The sequence below is a fragment of the Macaca nemestrina genome, chromosome 11, assembly GCF_043159975.1.
Source record: "Macaca nemestrina isolate mMacNem1 chromosome 11, mMacNem.hap1, whole genome shotgun sequence".
Lineage (NCBI taxonomy): Eukaryota > Metazoa > Chordata > Mammalia > Primates > Cercopithecidae > Macaca > Macaca nemestrina.
In genome coordinates this window covers 54329391-54349391 of record NC_092135.1, presented here as the reverse complement: position 1 = coordinate 54349391, position 20001 = coordinate 54329391, and the positions used below count along the sequence as shown (strand labels likewise).

The 20001-nt window shown below is 37.8% G+C and overlaps 1 protein-coding gene across 7 annotated transcripts in view; it reads right to left on the bottom strand.

The window, feature by feature from the left end:
- LOC105493221 (glycerol-3-phosphate dehydrogenase 2) overlaps positions 1-20001 on the bottom strand; it is a 148954-nt gene that overhangs the window by 82612 nt on the left and 46341 nt on the right. For 6 of the 7 annotated variants that reach the window (XM_011760744.2, XM_011760743.2, XM_071072795.1 and 3 more), the window contains one exon: positions 4796-4967. In XM_011760744.2, coding sequence (XP_011759046.1) covers positions 4796-4967 — 172 coding nt within the window. Of the gene's footprint in view, positions 1-4795; positions 4968-7792; positions 7876-20001 lie in introns of those variants that run through there. The other variant, XM_011760749.2, reaches the window with a different exon arrangement.

Below are 20001 nucleotides of genomic sequence, written 5' to 3'. Positions count from 1 at the left end.
CCTTTGGGAGCAAAGTGCCCACAACTGGGCTTTTGGGACATGTTTCTGTCCTAGAATGGGACACAGAGGTGTTAAAGAGTGAAGCAATTTCTATTGATCCTAGAGACCTGCAGGAGAACGTGAGAAGTCTGCAGACTGTGTTTATAAAATAATATTCCCAAATGAAACAAACGAAAATTGATTTCCAAGAAAATGCAGATGATAAGAATGCAAACAAATGTTCATTATGAAGACTCCATGACTTTATGTCTTTCCTCTATAGTCTTGGTTTATCCATTACTAAAATTGCATTTGGGCACAGTATTTTATCAAAAAGCTCATGCAAACATGTTTGTACAAGTCCTTTAACATCTAGTAGTTCCTCCCAAAACTTTGATGTCCTGAAAAATCTAATTATTACTGGTAACTTTAAAAGATCACAGTAATTTATTTTTGTCAAATGTGACTAAAGATTAATGGATACAATCAGGAATAATTTGGTAAAAACATATCAAATGCAGAGAAAGCAAAATTTGTTGTTAAGTGAAGCATCAAATATAATAAAAGAGCAAATTCCATGAATGAACAGCAACAATGCACAATTCATTAACCAAATGCCCATGATTATTTCACACTTCAGAGGGCCACTGATATGATCAGGAATTGTAGTAAAAGGATAAATATAGATTACCTTCAGTCATCTCTTTATAAATTTTAATTATAAACACTACCCCCAGAGGGCTACCAGCATAATAAAAGAAATACAAGCTAAGGTTTGCCCATCCTTTTTATAAATCATAATTCCACATATATAAAATAAGACAGGCAATTATTTTAAGATCGCAATTAATATGTCAAGATATATTAAAAATACATCATCTTCTTAGCTATTACTAACTGTAAAAATTAAAAACCTGATCAACTTTCAGGCTCTGGAAATGCTTATCTATTCAAAATCGTCATCCTTATCATCACCACCACGAGTATCACCACCCACAGTCATCTGCTAATATACTAGCTAATACCTTGATCACTACGGAATGCCCTTCACTGCCAGAAGAAAAAGTTTATTTGTTCAATAAATAGTAATAAACTGCTAAGTTGTTCCTTGAAATCAAGGCCACATCTTACCAGTCTTAACTATTCTCAGAGTTGGTTCAGGACTTGATTGAAAAATAGTATTGTTTTAAATAGAGAAAAAAAAAAACACCCAAAAACAACCTAAAGAATAATTAATAAGAACATCATTGCAATGAGTTCTTCCATAAAGTTATTAAATGAAAATAAATAAAATGGAATTTTGCCATTAAAAATCATGAATACTATATATATGTATTTATATCAATAAATACACACTATTTGAAAGAAACACACTGCAAAAAGAAATACAATCTTGTCTATTCTTTAAAAATATATAAATATACAAAGTGCACAAAGGCAAACAGAGTAAGACTTTTCAGAAGGTGAAAAAGAATAAAAGTCACTTAGTGATTGCCTTATTATTATTGCACTTGAGGTCCTGCAATCTGACCTTTAACCCTTCCAGGGAAGCCTGGCTTTGTAACTTCATGATCCCTTATCAGCTCCAGGCCTACATTTAAACAATTTCCTCTGCTTTCATAGAATCTTGTCTCATTTTTTCTTTTTATCATTGATATCCAGTCAATTCTCAACTCTAGATTCAATGTGGCTGTCTATTTCTGTACCTCTACTCTCAGTAATACTGGACACACATGCGCGCGCACACACACACACAGACGCATATAAATGTACCACGTGGATAATAAATTTACATTTTCTAACCACAGCAAAGAAACCCCTATTTTCCTATCATATTCTCTGCAATGACATCCCTTACTCCCACCCATAAGTAGAACATCTCACCTTGTATTTGTTTAAGAATAGCTCTTCATACTCACACAAACTCTTTATGTCTTAGAATTTACCCTTTGTTTCTGTCCCTGAGAAACAAGTTTCTTACCTTCCTGCTAAAACCAAGATATATCTCTGATATCTCTTTCCCTGTATTTTCATGAGACCTTGTTCCTTATGATTGCCTTCTACTATTAGGTAGGTACATGACATTTAAAAGTAATGACAAAAGCTGCAATTACTTTTGCACCAACCTAATACTTATATATTAAGTTCTCCCCCAGCACTGACTTTTTTTCCCTGAGTCTACAGAAATATTCAGATTACTCTTTATAAAAAGAAAAAAGGAAAGAAATCCTTGAAACATACTGTCTCCCTTCTTTATATCCTACCACACCATCAAGTTACCACCCTTCTATTTTCTTTTTCTCCACATCTCTTGAAAGCCTATGCTCATGACTGTTCCTTCAGTATCGTCTATCCATTCCCCATCACCAAACCTAAGGCAGTATCTCCAAGTGGTCTATTCAATAAAGCCCAAAGGCTTTCTCCTAGCATACCAGACCCAGCCCTGCCTTTCCACTCTTCTCTCATGTTCTCTCATATATAGCCTCAATGCTCCAAATTACAACACAGGCTGTCTCCCACATACACTGATTCCATGCTGTTCCTCCTGTACATTTTCTCAGACTGGAACACTTTGAGCAAGCAATGTTTGCCTATTAAAATGTTACCTATGCCAAATAGCATAAGTAAAGTTTTCCATTCCTGACCATTCTATGTAGATATGACTACCCTCATCTTTCAGTGTCCATAATGGCCCTGAGCCTTTTAAAAGGCTCACATATTCTCTATCACATAATCTGGTCTGTGCAAACAAGCACTATAGAACTGTGGGCACCCTAGTGGTACCAACTCTATCAATCATCTTTGTATGCTCATGTAGCACTTGCATATCGCCATGCATACAGCAGGCACTCAGCATATATTTATAAAACTAAAAAGAATGGCTATACATTTTAGTACATAGCATGAAAATGCCTGCAGATACCAAGAAATATACTTTCCTGAATCCTACTGGGGAAATGATCCTCTTTGATATAGAAAATTATCACTAAGTAAATTCTAATTTCTAGGAGGGGTAGTTCCAAACAAGACCTCCTATTATGTTGGGAATGTGTCCCCTCTTTCCACCTTCTTTCCCAGGCCTTCAGGGGGAAAAAAGCTGAATTCAAATTATCTATTCTCAAAAACTATTCTCAAACTGTTCTTCCTTTAGGCCTTAGTGTATCAAGGTTAATCGGGCTCAAATTATATTTCATTCTTGGAGACAGAAAATTTTATGAAAATTGGGGTCAACTTTGTAACACAGTAGACTTCATGTGCCTATATTTTGAACTTGCCATTATTTAGCATTGACAAAAACTACTTAGGCTGTGAAGTTTCCATGGACCAAAACCTGAGTGTGGGTCCTGTGAAATCAGTTATCTAGGGTACTTTTGTGTGTGTATATGTAGACCTCATTAAATTCATTTCATTTCCATAAGAGTAGATTCTGCCAGGTACATAAAGTAACTAAATCAAGAGAGGCTGTAGTAGTAATTTAATTGATCTGAGAAGAATTATTCCATCTAATAAGTCATTACTATTGAGTGTTAAAATATAATAAATATTAAACTTTATATAGAAACCAAAATAATCCACAGTCAAAATTCCTTGCAGCAGTATCCTACCCAATTCGAGACATCTGAGGATACTGCAATGGGGTCCTTCTCCAGGACAATTGGTTCTGAAAGTCTTTTACATTCATGTTAGTAATAGCAGCTATAATACTATCTATAATTTACTGAGCTTCTACTTTGTGTGACAAGCACCGTTCTAAATCTCTTCATGATTAACATGTAACTCTCACAACAATCATTCAGAGAAGGTATTTTTTCCTCATGTGAAAGGCAAGGAACCTTAGACAAATTAAGTCCTTTGCCCCCCACCCCCCAACACACACACATCTGTTAAAGAAGTTAAGCCAGGATAAGTACCCAGATTTCCCTGACTCCAAACTCCACGCTAATACCCATAGGCAAAACAAACATAGTATTTTATTAAATATAACATATCCAAGAGCATTGGTGTTCTATACTAAAATTTCTTTCATTACATGTCATGTTTCCATTTTCATCATGTCTTTCCACTAACAGACAGAATGACCGAGACAGAACTATAGATTAGCAATATTTTCCATTATTTATTCACATGAACTAAAGTTTTGCAAACTGCAGTCCATATTTCACTGGAAGAGATGGTTTTAAGAGGTACATGAACAAAGATAATTATTTTAATAAATTACTTCAGTTTAATAAATTTTTCTACCATTGACTGATATGTGATTTCAAGTGACATAAAAATGTTTTTATTTTATATAAATATAAATATGTACTAAAAAAAAAAACCCAGAACATCAAATTAATAAATTCATAAAATATAAAGTTTTCTTTTTAAATAAATTCATTGAAGTGAAATGAGTTATATTTCATTTTAAAGTTGTGCAGTGCCTATATTTCAAGAACTATGAAAGTACTTCATTAAGGATGGAAAATCTGGAAACACAAACAGAAATGTGGCCTCACTATTATAGAGTGCATATTGTGTATTTATGCTGAGGAGAAAGGATGAAGTGTTATCCACATCAAGACTTACCTCTGAGCTAAACAATGGGAACACATTGACACATGGAGGGGAACAACACACACTGGGGCCTTTGGAGTGGGGCAGGGGGAGGGAGAGCATCAGGATAAATAGCTAATGCATGCTGGGTTTGTACCTAGGTAATGGGTTGACAGGTGCAGCAAACCACCATGGCACACGCTTACCTATGTAACAAACCTGCACATCCTGCACATGTACCCCAGAACTTAAAATTAAAATTAAAAAAAAAAAGACTTACCTCTGGTGACAGCATCTAGCGCACAGCCACTTCCTGTTGCTCCTCCTCCAATAACAAGGATATCAAATTCAGATGTATTTTGCAAAGTTAGTAGCTGAGCTTCTCTGGAAGGAGGCTCCCTGTTAACTGGTTCTGAAATGTAGTCTGCTGCTTTAACATAGGCCAGGTTCATCTGATGTAAAAGCAGATCATATTCAGTTGTCCATTTGGAATGTCAATTTAACAAATTTTACAACATACTAAAAGGAGATTTCTAATAGAAATAAGGAATATAAGAGTTAGAGAGAGTCCACAGTCTACATGGAGTTATAAGACCAACTGCCTTGGGGGAAAACAATCCTTAAATTTCTCAGTGTATTTCTTCTCATGAATCACAACTATTTAGCCATAGGACACCTGGTTTCAGATTCATTATCTCAACTGCTTCATATATGGCCAAGTTCAATTATTCACAACACTGTATAGCAATTCCCAAATACCTTATTTAAGGCAATTTATAAGGGAACATAAGGAGATTTTTTTACTCAGTACTAGCAATTCATTCAGATAACATTTTAAAGTGGTGAAGAAGGAGGAAAAAGGACTTCATGTCTTTCCACACTTTCTTAGAAGTACACATTCTTCATTCCTCAGTTCTCCTGACAAAATTAGAGAGTTTGGGGGCATATAAGTTAAAGTCAGTACAATTAAAAAGACTTTATTTAACAGAAGGTACTAAATAATGAGCTATGTTTAATGAGAATTATATTTTTCAGAAAAATGTAGTCAAAGACTTCCATATTATTTTAATATAAAACTATAGATTTTATATATTTAATGTAATATAAATATACTATAATGTTGGATTTTTTTTGATATGGGGCTTCATTCTGTTGCCCAGCCTAGGGTGCGGTGGCACTATCACAGCTTACTGCAACCTCAGCCTCCCCAGGCTCAGGTGATTCTGCTACCTCAGCCTACGGAGTAGCTGGGACTACAGGTGTGCGCCACCATACTTAGCTAATTTTTGTATTTTTTGCAGAGATGGGGTTTTACCATGTTGCCCAGTGTGGTCTCAAACTCCTGGAATCAAGCAATGCATCTGCCTCAGCCTTCCAAAGTGCTGAGATGACAGGTATGAGCGACCGCACCCAGCCCATTATTACAGTTTTTATAGAACTTCAACTATAATAGAATTAAAGGCCTTGACAGAGTCCTCCTAAAAAATAATGACCTTCCATATTTCTAGCTTTTTAAAGAATGTAGCTTATCATCCTAAATCAAAAATGATTATGGACTTTAAAAATAAGTAGTTGCCAGAAGGCAGAGTCAAAAACCCAGGAAAATGCTGTCTGTTTTTTTCCCCAAAATACTAATACTAGGTTTGTTCACTATAGTAAACGGTACTGGCCAGCATTGCTCTATTAGTATTCCAGAGATACGTGACTTCCATTTTAGTTTCTTCAAATCACAGCATCATTGCAATCCATGATAGTGGTGTTTTTCCCATTCTGCTGCAGGAGCCCCATATGAAGCTCTAGGCCAACAGGCCAAAGCATGTACAAGAGGAGGGAATCTCAGGTGTTACCAAGAGATTATCCTCATCACCCAAAAAAAGGGATTTTTTAAATTCATTCAAATAGAAGAAACCCATTTACCCCCTGCAGTTGCATTTAATTATTATCAGGCCAATTGGATTTCTATGAAAGTAAATCTAGAAGCCATTGGGTAAATTGAAAGAAACCCAGATTAGGGTCAGAGGGTCCCACCCTGGGTTTTAGCAATGTAACTGTTGACTCATTATCTCTGGTTTCTTCACTTATAAAATGGTGATAAAAACCCCTGTGATTTCTCCTTGTATCTTTGGATTATCCTCAGTCTGAATGGAATAATAATCTGAAAGTCATTGGTAAATGACAAAGAAACCACTAGAGTTGCTGCTGTTATCACTCTGTTAAATAATTTGATCTCTTAGTCACATATAATTAGGAACTTTCAAAACATGTTTTACTAAATTTCATAAAAACAAAAAGTTATTATTAGGCTACAAATTCTGACACCAAACCACAAAAATCGTATTTTTCATATAGCTTCTTTTAATTATCTGCTAATAACAATGTCCCCATTTTTACCTTTATATACATTTGGTTTGTTAACTAAATAAATGTAACCAGTGGGTACCACAGAGAACATAACATATTTCAATTATGGTCTTTGCCTTCCATCATCTAATGAGAAAAAAATATATATATATATACACACACACACACACACACACACACTATACACACACACTATACACACACACACACACACACACATACATATAAATAACAAGTACACAGAAAGAATAAGTGCCACACTTGAGGGAAAAACACACCAGGCTATGGCCATTCAGATGAGGGAGAGAGAGTCTTTCATTTGAGGGTTTCAATTGCGCCATGACAGATGGGTAGGACTTGGACATGAGACTGACAAGTGACTAAACCGCCAGAGCATTTTCACACATCAAAAAGATTGCTGACATTTTCTGCTTGGTAAGTTTTCGAGAAATACTTGAGAAATAAGTTTAAAGACCATATTATGATATAGTTCATTAGAACTTGGTAATACTAAAAGTCCCCTATTCTACTCTAACTGTGAACATTAATCTTGACTGAGTTTCTCCTTCATCAAGTTTGCTAGATCTGAAAGGCATCACTAGTGTGTGAGGATCTCATTCCATTAACAACACTGTTTCTCCTGTATTCACTCCTTCCCTTGTCCTTCTCATCAACAAGCTCTAACCTATCTCAGTCTCAACGATAATAAACACCTCTTACATATATCTCTAACCATCCTAAAAATTGCCGAAAGACACGTAAATCTTGTTTTTTTCTACTGCCTCACTCCTTACTCCTCACACTCACCCTAATCTGAATTTTCACATACACCCAACTACTACCAACAACCAGAAAACTGACTAAATGCCAACTATGCCACCAAATCCAATAAATGCACAAATGATCATTCACTCACCTGGACATCTGGGGGACAACTCTCTCTATCTCCAGCCTCTCTGAACCACTCTCTCTTAGCTTCCTTCGTATGTCACTCTACTGCTGAAAATTAAACAACAAATTTCCTCTTAGGTCTATCCAATTCACTCTCCTCAGATCACTAAATTCAACAGAGAGAGAGAAAGAGAGAGAGAGAATCTTATGTACCCCATATCATCAAATATCTTTTATATTACAATAATGTATAATTTTGTTCCACCATTCAGGAATCAAGATTTCACACTGCCTACTTGAGACCTCCATTTGGATGTCTTACATATATCTCAAAATTGGCCCAATTACTTTATCTCCTCAAACCTTTTTCTCCATCAGTGTTCCCAATCTCAGTAAGGGTGTCATTATACATGTAGTTGCTTGTGCCAGAAATGTGCAAACAACCTTGAGAGCTCTCAGTCTCTTAAGTCCTGTATCTGCTCAATGACTGAGTTTATCAATTCCACCTTCTAAAAAATTTCCATATCTAGCCACTTCATCTCCACCGCTACCTCTCAAATCAAGGTATCTTCCCTCTCCCCATACTAACATGATATTCTCCCAAAGGCCTTCACACATTTATCCAGCCTCCTTCCATATCATTTTCTATACTACAACTGGAGTGATCATTTAAAAACCCAAATAATGTCATTTCCATGTATAAAATCCTTCAAGAGCTTCCAATTGAATATATCTTTACTCAAGTTTCCAAGAGTCTTACAATGGTTAAAATTTAAAAAAAGGCCAGGTGCAGTGGCTCACTCCCGGCACTTTGGGAGGCCGAAGTGGGAAGATCACCTGAGGTCAGGAGTTCAAGACCAGCCTGGCCAATGTGGCAAAACCCCATTTCTACTAAAAATACAAAAATTGGCCAGGCATGGCGGCACATGACTATAGTTCCAGCTACTCAGGAGGCTGAGACAGGAGAATCTCTTGAACCCAGGAGAAGGAGACTGCAGTGAGCCGAGATCACGCCACTGCACTCCAGCCTAGGTGACAGAGGATATTGTGTCTCAAAATAAAAAAAAAAAAAAGGTAGGGAGGGCAACACCAAGTGCTGGTGAGGATGCAACACAATTGAAACTCTTATACTGCTTATAGAAACGCAAAATTAAACAGCTATTTTGGAAAACAGTTTGGGAATGTCTTTTCTTTTTTTTAAGATGGAGTCTCACTCTGTCGCTCAGGCTGCAGTGCAGTGGCACGATCTCAGCTCACTGCAACCTCTGCCACCCGGGTTCAAGCGATTCTCTTGCCTCAGCCTCCCGAGTAGCTGGGATTACAGATGCCTGCCACCACGCCTGGCTAATTTTTGTAATTTTAGTAGAGACAGGGTTTCACTATCTTGGTCAGGCTAGTCTTGAACTCCTCCCCTCGTGATCCACGGGCCTCAGCCTCCCAAAGTGCTGGGATTACAGGTGTGACCCACCATGCCCGGCCAGGAGTGTCTTATAAAGGTAAATACATACCACACAACCAAGCAGTCCCTCTGCTGGATAGCTGCCCAAAAGAAATGAAAATCTGTGTTCACACAGAAGCCTGTAGGCAAATACATAAAATGGCTTTATTCATAATTGTCCTCAACTGGAAAAAAAAAAAAAAAAACTAAAATATCCTTCACCCGGTGAATGACTAAACAAACTGTGTATGCAATGGAATAATAAACAGAAATAAAAGAGAACAAGCGGCCAGGCGCGGTGGCTCACGCCTGTAATCCCAGCACTTCGGGAGGCTGAGGTGGGCGGATCACCAGGTCAGGAGATCAAGACCATCCTGCCTAACACGGTGAAACCCCATCTCTACTAAAAATACAAAAAAATTAGCCAAGCATAGTGGCGGGCGCCTGTAGTCCCAGCTACTCGGGAGGCTGAGGCAGGAGAATGGCGTAAAGCCGGGAGGCGGAGCTTGCAGTGAGCTGAGATTGCGCCACTGCACTGCAGTCTGGGCCACAGAGCGAAACTCCGTCTCAAAAAAAAAAAAAAAGAAGGAAGGAAGGGAGGAAGGAAGGGAGGAAGGAAAGGAGGGAGGGAGGGAGGGAGGGAGGAAGGAAGGAAGGAAGGAAGGAAGGAAGGAAGGAAGGAAGGAAGGAAGGAAGGAAGGAAGGACAAGCTACTGCTACACACAGCAACACAAATGAACCTCAAATGCAATATGCTAAATCAGGGGTCAGCAAATTATAGTCTTCAGCCCAAATCTGGCTGCTCCCTGTTGTAAATAAAGTTTCACTGGAAGACAGCCACATCCAATCATTTATGTGTTGTCTATGACTGTAATAGCAGAACTGAATAGTTGCATCAGAGACTGTACGGCCTGCAAGCCTAAAACATTTACTTTCTGGCTCTTTACAGAAAAGTCTACTAATCCCTGCACTAAGCAAAAGAAGCCAGATTCAGAAGTCTACATACTATATGATTCCAGTGCTTCTGTTTATATCATGTTCTGTACAAGCAAAGTACAGAATCGGAAAACAGATCAGTGGTTGCCAGGGTCTGGGAATGGGGGTACAAGGACTGACTACAAAGGGCATGAAAGAATGGTGAGGATGATAGGAATGTTCTACAGCTTGATCATGGTGCTCATTACATACCCGTATGCACTTATCAAAACTCACAGAATTGTACATTATAATGGGTAAATTTTACTGTACTTTATACTACAAATTATACCTCAATACACTTGACTTCAAAAAAATAATAAGTGAATTATGTAAAGAGCATTTATGTGCCAGACATTATTTTAAGGGTTTTGCTTTTTTTCTACTCATTTAATCCTTACAATAACTATATGAGTTAGGTACTACTATGATCTTCATTTGACGGAACTATCTGAGACATAGAGAAGTTAAGCAATTGGTCCGTAAGTACACAGCAGGTTCACGGTAAAGCTGAAAACTGAACTTAGCCTGGCAACAGAGACTAAGTGTTATACTACTACACCACTCTGACACCACATATAATTTGAGGAAAAAAAATTTAAAAAGCAGACTAAGTAGTTATAATAGAGTGAGATATGACTAGCTGCCAAATCTAGAAAGTAGTTTGTTTGGTGTAGTTTCGTTTTGAAGGTTTTACTGAACAGTCCCTCCAAAATATTTTTTAAAAATATACAACACTATTAAGGGTAATTTATTTACTTTCTGACACTACTTTTTAAAATAACATTTTATTCTTGTTTACTTTTTTCATAAAAGCTGGAAAGTGTTGCAACTGAGAAGCTAAGTACCATGTTTATTTTAGAGGCAGTAAACACAGCCTAAGGCCCTACTTACAATTATGACAGGAAAAAGACTCATTTTGGCTTCATATGGTTTTGAGTCACAAAAACACATCTGCACTCTACCTTTCCTAGACTATGTTGATTGAGGGGAAATAAAAAGGAGAAAAGCAGCAAGAATAAAACAGGTAACAACATGCTTTAAGACAAGAGGGCTTTGGGTTCCAAATCTTCCTAGACCTGCCTTCCCTTTGTTCACCCTCCTTTCTAAGGCAGTTTGATTACACAGGAATTTGGGATACAGATTTAATTGAAGGATTGATTCAGAGGTTCTAGGAGAAGCCTTGGAATGGCCACAGGCCCTGTATTAGCTGGGAGACCAAAACCCTGTGTCAGGGAGAAGGGGTGGTGGGAGGGAAGAAAGGAGGGGAGGGGAGAGAGGAAGGAGGGGAGGGGACAGGAAGGGAGGGGAGAGGAAGGAAGGGGAGGAGAGGTGAGGAAAGAGGGAAGAAGAGGGGAGGGGAGGAAGGAGGGAAGGGGAAGGAAGGAAAGGGGGAGCGGAGGGGAGGGGAGGAAAAAAGGAAGGAAGGAAAGAAGGAAGGAAGGAAGGAAGGAAGGAAGGAAGGAAGGAAGGAAGGAAGGAAGGAAGGAAAAAACCCTATGTCCTGAGGAAATCCTGGGCCCACCATCATTTATTCATCGAACTTATTTATCCAATCACTATTTTTTGGAGGCCTTCAAGGATTCTATAGCCCAGGGAACAAAACAAAAAGATAAAGAAGCAATTATAACATTGTTTAAAGGTGGATATTCGAATAGAGAAGAGGATACAAGAGCCACAGGAGCCATCTCTTATCCAGACCCGAGAAGGCCTCTTGGAACATGTAGCTAAATCAAGTAGAGAAAAAGTAATAGGCATTAGCTGGGTGACAAAAACCAGGAAAGGAAGTGGGAAGAGCATGTGTTAAAACCAGAAGTCGCACTAGAATGTTTTCTCTGCTTAGCACACTACTTTCTTAAAAACCATATCATACATCCAATATTTTTAAATTGCTATATTTCACATCTAAATCAGAATTTCTATCTGAGATAAATCTGCTAAAACTGAGTAGCAGCTGCCATCCTTAGGCAGGGCTTGTGCACTCTTGTTAGTCCAGGATTCCTGCTCACTGGCTTCACACTTGTACCTCATCACTTTATCCCCTGTAGGCATATGAGTTCATCAACCTTGGCTTAAAGACAGGAACAACTCCAGCTCTATCAAATTCAGGATCAATTCCCTAATTCAGCCATTGAAGCCAGAAGAGAGGAGAGCCCAACACACAAAACAAACTGCTTTTTGCCTAGCATAATTCCAACCACAGCTCCCAAATACAAAATTTTTATCCTGGTGGACTTGGGACAATATCTAATATTTAATAATACTTTGATGTTATTTCTGTTATATTTAATTATGGGAGAAGTAGATTTTTTTTCAACTTGTTAACCAATTTTCATCTGCATTTTAGAAAGATAAAATTCCTTCAGCATTCTGATAGCAAACATACAGGTTTTGTCAAGAGACTCACATAAACACCTACAAAGAACTGAAAGCCAAGTTCACAATCTTTGATAGTTTACATCCCAGAGAACGTTCACCCTGAACAGGATTCAGAATGAGATCAGTTTTACTATGTCTGTACATCATTAGACTTGCAAATTACAAAAAAAAAAAAAAAACCCTAGACATTTGCAACTTCAGGTGAGACCAAAAACAAGATCTAATAATTAGTGTCTATTTCTGAAAGAAGTGCATATTTAAAGACCACAGGCAATTAACAACCAGGTTGTCCTGTAATCATGTACAGTAATAATTGGATTATAAAGTAGGGTCTCATGCAAATCATCTCAGACTGCAACCGTCACCCTCTCCCATAATATATGATTCGATCAATGGAATCGTTAGATTTAAGGGAAACTGCTTCCTGCTTTTTGTCAATAAAAAAGACTAACCATATTTATATATTCCTAAAAGGAAAATACAACAAACATCTCCTCACAGGGAATCTTAAGATGTTTTAATGGCCTTTATTCACTTCCTGAATCACTTTGTGATTCTAAAAACTGACATTTTTTTTTCTTGCACTTACATGAGAGTAAGCAACATTTCTCAGTGTAAACATATTCAGTGAGGGATTCATGATCACTCTGTAGATAGAGTTGCCAATGGTTACACTGTCATCTCCACTGGGGTCCTCACAAAAGAAAAAAAGAGGAGCCCATCCTTCTGGGGTAGCTGGGAATGAAGGTCTAGTTCACCTTGAAGGTATTGTCCAGATTTTAAGTGACTGTGATTCCTTTGAGAAATCACACAGAAGGTCTTTTAATAGCAATTAGAAAATATCCAAACATTTAAATTATAAAACTTTTTATAGCTAAAAAGTGAGGAAAATCCCTTGGCTCTGTCTGAATATATGTGCTTCAAATAAGTTAACAACATAATTGACTATATGAGCTGAGATTTGGGAGATAGGTTTTTTTGGTTTTCAGATAAATATTTTGAAAACAGAGTATGTGCTTGCTTTTCAACTCTGACGGCTCACTGAAAGTCAGAGGACCTGGAGAGTAAGCTTGAGGTTGGGGTAGACAGAGAAGGAAGAAGAAATAGAACCATTAGTTGCCTAGAAGCTGCCAGCTCACACCCCTGACATTAGCTCCTTAGGTGTCACTCACACTCCCCAGAGAAAGGAGGAATCTTTTGACCAGTGAGGAAACCTTTCGTTATCCCTTGAGCAAGTAATTAAAAGAATCAAAATTTGATCCCAGAGTTGACTCCAAATCTCATGTCCTCAGCTCTGCTAGGTCATCTTTGCCTGTATGTGTGGGTCACTTGGGCCTCTAGATCTGCCCACCTTTCTGGCATCAGCAATGCAGAACTGTTGATGGCAGTTAGTGAGATCAAGAGTCCTAGGGCATCTGCCTCACCTAAAGCCAACCACACCGGGCAGTTAAGTTGTCACACAGAATTCTATGAAATAGCACTTTTTTTTTTTTTTTTTTTTTTTTTTTGAGACAGAGTCTCACTCTGTTGCCCAGGCCAGAGTGCAGTGCCGCGATTTTAGCTCCAAGGTGCAACCTCCACCTCCCGGGTTTGTGCAATTCTCCTGCCTCAGACTCCCCAGTAGCTGGGATTACAGGCACCCGCTACCATACCTGTCTGATTTTTGTATTTTTAGTAGAGGTGGGGTTTCGCCATGCTGGCCAAGCTGGTCTCAAGCTCCCGACCTCAGGTGATCTGCCCGCCTTGGCATCCCAAACTGCTGGGATTACAGGCGTTAGGCAATGCACCCAGCCAGCACTTTTTCTTAATAATCTCCCTAAAGCATCTGGAAGTAGATCCAGAAGTGAAAGAGGGCTCACTCGTTCCCCATCCCTCTCAGGTGAATAAAATGATGCCCAACTGAGCCAACGAGCCAGTTCCAAGCTTTATAATCCAGACGGCCTTCAACTACACTTTCACCTGTGTTCAAAATTACATTTTGGCCAAATTTATAATGCATACTTGTCACTTCTCTGTGGATTATTTCATCAAATATAATTTTTCTGGTTGGTACTCACTATCATACAATTAGTTTACAGAAATTCTTTGTTGAAATCACAAATTACAAAACAAATAAAGTAAAACTGGAATCGCCTAACTTCTGTTTAAATCATCTATTTCTAAAACTACCTAAAAGATGCTTTCCTAGCATAAACATAATTTAACTATTAAGCTGAAGGATGGGGAGTGGGGAGAGGGAAGCTAAAGGACTCTCCCCAAAGCATTTATAGAAAGTTTCCTCCGTCTACAACATCCCTAAAAAGTTTTTAAAGAGGCCTTAAAATGAATAAATAGTTGAAAATGAAATGCAAAGTCAAATCAAAATGAATGTCAATGTTGCTCAGTTAGCAACAGCCTAGCAGCTCACCAGCTGTCAACGTTAATCATAGCTCAGTCGTTGACTCACTGAGTGACCTATAGAAGTACAGTTAACCTCACTGATTTTGTATGCCAGCAACAAAATAGCATCACAAACTCCTCGAAGGCCTGATGTGAGTTATAACTCAAAGATATTGCCATGGCCCCACTTTGGGGGCTAAGTGTTAAATAAAAACCAAAATTATAAGGAAGATGATAGGATGCTCTTCAGAGAACATTTCCAGCTCTGTCTGCATAATTTTAGTGCTTTGATGAAACATGTCTCTGAAAAAAACAGTTAACCATATAGAGTAGTTAAGAATAGTTTCAACTGGCCTTATCTAAAATACAGATTATTCAGAATCCTCATCAAGCTTTAGATATCAGATACATTCCCACAAATTTAGTTATATTTCTAAGAGAAAAACAGTTCTTCCAGGAATCCATGCATAGGGTTCTAAATAAGAGAGGCAAATGAATGATACAGTCTTTGGCATAACCCTAACAATAAAATTCTCATAGAAAGAAATATAGCTCATTTGTCCACCAGATTAGAAACTAAATTCAACACACATATGTAATGGCTAAATGTTTAACAAAACTTTCTCTCTTCTTCCAGAGAACACTCCCACACCGTGCAGTAGAAATGGTCCAGTGGGGTGAGACCCCTATAGCAGGGCGGACCCACTAGAATAAAGAGACATAGGTCCCTGGGTAATTGCAGGAAATAGGTTCCCCATCTATCCACATTGAACTATAACGTGAGCAACAAATAAACGTGCATTATGATAAGCCACTGAGCTTTGAGGATTGGTTATTATACCAATTAGCTCACTTCAATTAATACACAAGTTTGAGATATGCTTAGTTTTACAACCCAAGATTTACAACTCGCCTACATTGCATATAGTATACACAATAGGGAATGTACTATGAATGGATGAGGCATCATCATTTACAAAAATAAAAATTAGGAAATACATCCATACAGACAATACCTCAAAAGGACAGACCATCAAATGCAAGCCCTAGAAAGCCATGGTGCAGAGACATTTCTACCTTCACATTTAACATAACGCTGATGGCCCTTTAAACAAACAGGTAGCTTATGGTTCAACCATGAGTTCTTTCTTCCACCATCAGAAATGGCCATTTTAGTTGATTTTAACATTTAGGTGGGAACTACAGTGTTAGATATCCTATGAAGAATGTATTCACAATAGCCAAGATATGGAAACAACCTAAATGCCATTCATCAACAGACAAATGAATAAAGAAATGTAGTATATACATAAAATGGTATATTATTCAGCCTTAAAGAAGAAGAAGGAAGTCCTGACATTGCTGACAACATGGATAGCCCTGGAGGACATTATGCTAAGTGAAATAAGCCAGACACTGAAAGACAAATACTATATGATCTCGCTTATAAGTGAGAGTTAAAATAGTCAAACTCATAGAAGCAGAGAATAAAATAATGGGAAGCAGAGAATAAAATAATAGTAAACAGAGGGTGGGCGGGTGGATGTTGAGCAAGGGGTACAGAGTTTCAGTTATGTTCAAGGAAATAATTGGATTTTTGTTGTTGTTGTTGTTGTTGAGATGAAGTCTCACTGTGTTGCCCAGGCTGGAGTGCAGTGGTGCAATCTCGGCTCACTGCAACCTCCATCTCCCAGGTTCAAATAATTCTCCTGTCTCAGCCTCCTGAGTAGCTGGGATTATAGGTGTCCACCACCATGCCGGCTAATTTTTATATTTTTAGTAGAGATGGGGCTTTGCCATGTTGGCCAAGCTGGTCTCGAACTTCTGACTTCAGGTGATCTGCTGCCATAGCCTCCCAAAGTGCTGGGATTACAGGCATGAGCCACCACACCTGGCCATCAAGGGAAGAATTTTAAAAAGCAACATTATTCTGCCATCAACAGGTATAGGGAAAAAAAAACAATAATAAAGACTATTTAGGAACATTCGTTTTTATAGCACTTCCTAAGGTTTCTTTAAAGAGAAAGACTGGGACTGGCCTCACGCCTGTAATCTCAGCTCTTTGGGAGACCGAGGCGGGCAGATAACCCTAGGTCAGATGTTCAAGACCAGCCTGGTCAACATGGCGAAACCCCGTCTCTACTAAAAAATACAAAAATTAGCCGGATGTGGCGGTGGGCGATTGTAATCCCAGCTACTTGGGGGACTGAGGCAGGAAGAACTGCTTGAACCTGGGAGGCAGAGGTTGCAGTGAGCCAAGATCGCGCCACTGCACTCCAGCGTGGACACTGTCTCAAAAAAAAAGTGGCGGGGGGCGGGTGGTGGAAAGATTGCTTACAAACCTATGCAACATGCCTCTGCAGATAGAATATTGTTTACTCAGGGAGAGCAAGAAAGTCTAGTAGCCTGAATTGACTTACAAAGTTAAAAGCAATCTGGTAATAAAAAAAGAAAAAGAAAGAAAGCAAATGTGTCATGTGATAGTTTCAGCTACAGCTACATCAACACTCAGGAAGAGTTACACTGATTTCAAACCCACAGATCCTCCTTAGTTCAAGCACCTGAAGAATGTTTCTAATTGAGGTTAAATTATCAAAGATGTTAAGGGTGTTCAAAAGATAAACAAATTGTTACGTTCAAACAAAGAAACTGCTGAAAAACAATGCTTAAGTGGAATTCTTGTAATTTAAATTGTTTATTTTCTTTTTTTCCTGCAGATGCCACAAGATTAAATTGTTTAACTGACATCATATCTTAGATACTATGCTTATGATTTTGATTTCTCTTTAATCAATACTCTTTTGAACTTTAAGTTTCTCTACCTTCTACCAGTTTATCTGTTTAGTCATCAATATAAGCAAAAGCGTGCCAACCAAAAGTTCGGCTATTTTTTTTAAACTCTGATGTTACATCTTTCTTATTATGCCTGACAAGGCTAGGTCTACTTCAAATGTTCATATCCTACCTCAGGGGAAGGGAAAGGCTAGCAGATGCTGAGGACCTGCTATGTGCTAGGTACTGTGATCACTGATTTGTATGTATTGACTTAGTGCTTGGCAGAGAAAAAAGCCTGTGAGTAAAGTGACATTATTCTTACTTTATGAAGAAATTGGAATTCTGAAAATTTGTATAACCTGCATACAACAGGGTCACCAAAACCCAGTCACACTCATATAACAGACACATTCAAGAAGCTAAATGTTGCTTTATTTGGAGTCTATTCAAATAAATCCTAAAGTAGATCTTATTTTGACTAGAGTTGATCATTCTTTTTTGTTATTTTTGGTTTTTTGTTTTGTTTTGTTTTTTGCTTCTTGTCTAATCTTATCTTTTGCTACTGACTGTAAAACTTTTGAGTCATTGGTACTACTAATCAAAAAGCACTACTTTGTTAGAACTCTTACAAATAAGATATGGAGAGGGAGAGACTGAAATTACAAGTTAAAACAATGTTCTCAAAATTCCTGCTGATTTTAATTATCCATGCATCACTTTGCCTCTCATTAGCATAAATATTTTTCCTCCTGGGTTTTGCTGACACTAACAAAGGTAGTATAGGCTTACCTGTATTTCAACTCACCTAACACATCACTGTTATCAGGGTTTTTTTTCATATTCGCTTAATTAACACATATAACGGAGTGAACTATAGTATTTCCTAAGCCACCCACAAGCATAGAGAATTGATGTCTCTTACAAAGTGAGAGGCTATTTTGCAAATCATGAAGATCCTGTCATCAACACCTATTACAATATCAACATGCTCGAACATCATGACTTTGGGAAAGAAGAAATAAATTTAATTGCATTTCATTTCAAGCTAAAATGATACATGAAAATTCAGATAACATCACTGACTTTGGGAAAGGAGAAATTAGTTTAATTGCATTCCATTTCAAGGTACAATGATACCTGAAATTTCAGATTTACCCCCCCGGAAAAAATTTAAGAGTTTTTTTCCCTAACATTACCTGTTTTTTAAAAAAAATGTTTCACCACAGAATTCCAATAAATGGCATTGATATTAATTTATCAAAGAGACTATATTCATGTAACTTTTTAGCAACATATCAGTTATATAAATCAAGTATGCCATAATTCATATAAGCCTACATAGAAAAAAAAAAGAAAGAAAGAAACAGTGGGAAATTCAAGGAATTTCTTATAACAGAGAGGTTAAGTCAACAATTGGGGTTGATCTTCTTGCTCATCCTCAGATCAGGAAGCAAGGAGAAAGGAAACCAGAAGAGTTGGTACACCTCTCTTTGAGTCATTTTCCTATAACCTAAAATGAAGGATATATACCATTTGCTACTAATCCCAAAAGTTTTAACAAAGTATCCCTGAATGCAAGGTCTCCAGTGACAAGAGCAACTTGCTTTCTGACTACAACCGCACTTTATATTCATATCTTTTTGGACTCTCATAAGAGGTAACACTTTTGAAAGCTTCCTATGTGCCAGGAACTGTCCCAGGCTTCACTGCTTTTTAATAAACCTATGAAGGAAGTACCACTGTTATCCCTATTTTATAGAAGGGAGAAAATGAGGCTGAGAGAATTTAAGAAAATCACCTATAGTCACTTAGCTATTAAGACACAGAACTAGCTGTTTACAATAGCCAAGATATGGAATCAACCTAAATGTCCATCAACAGATGACTGGATACAGAAAATGTGGTATATGTATGCATGATGGAATACTATTCAGTTATTAAAAAGAATGAAATAGGCCAGGCACAGGAGTTCAAGACCAGCCTGAGCAATGTGGCAAGACCCCATCTCTATTAAAAAAAAAAAAAAAAAAAGAAAAAGAAAAAGAATGAAATCCTGTCATTTGCAACAACACGGATGAGCCTGGAGGACATTATGTTACGTGAAATAAGTCAGGCACGGAAAGATAAATACTTCATGTTCTCACTCATATCTATGGGCTAAAATAAATTGAGCTCATACAAATAGAGAGTAGAATTGTTAGTATTAAAAGCTGGAAAGGGGGTGGGGGAAGACAGGGAGAGGCTGGTTAATACATACAAAGTTACAGCTAGATGGAATAAGTTCTAGG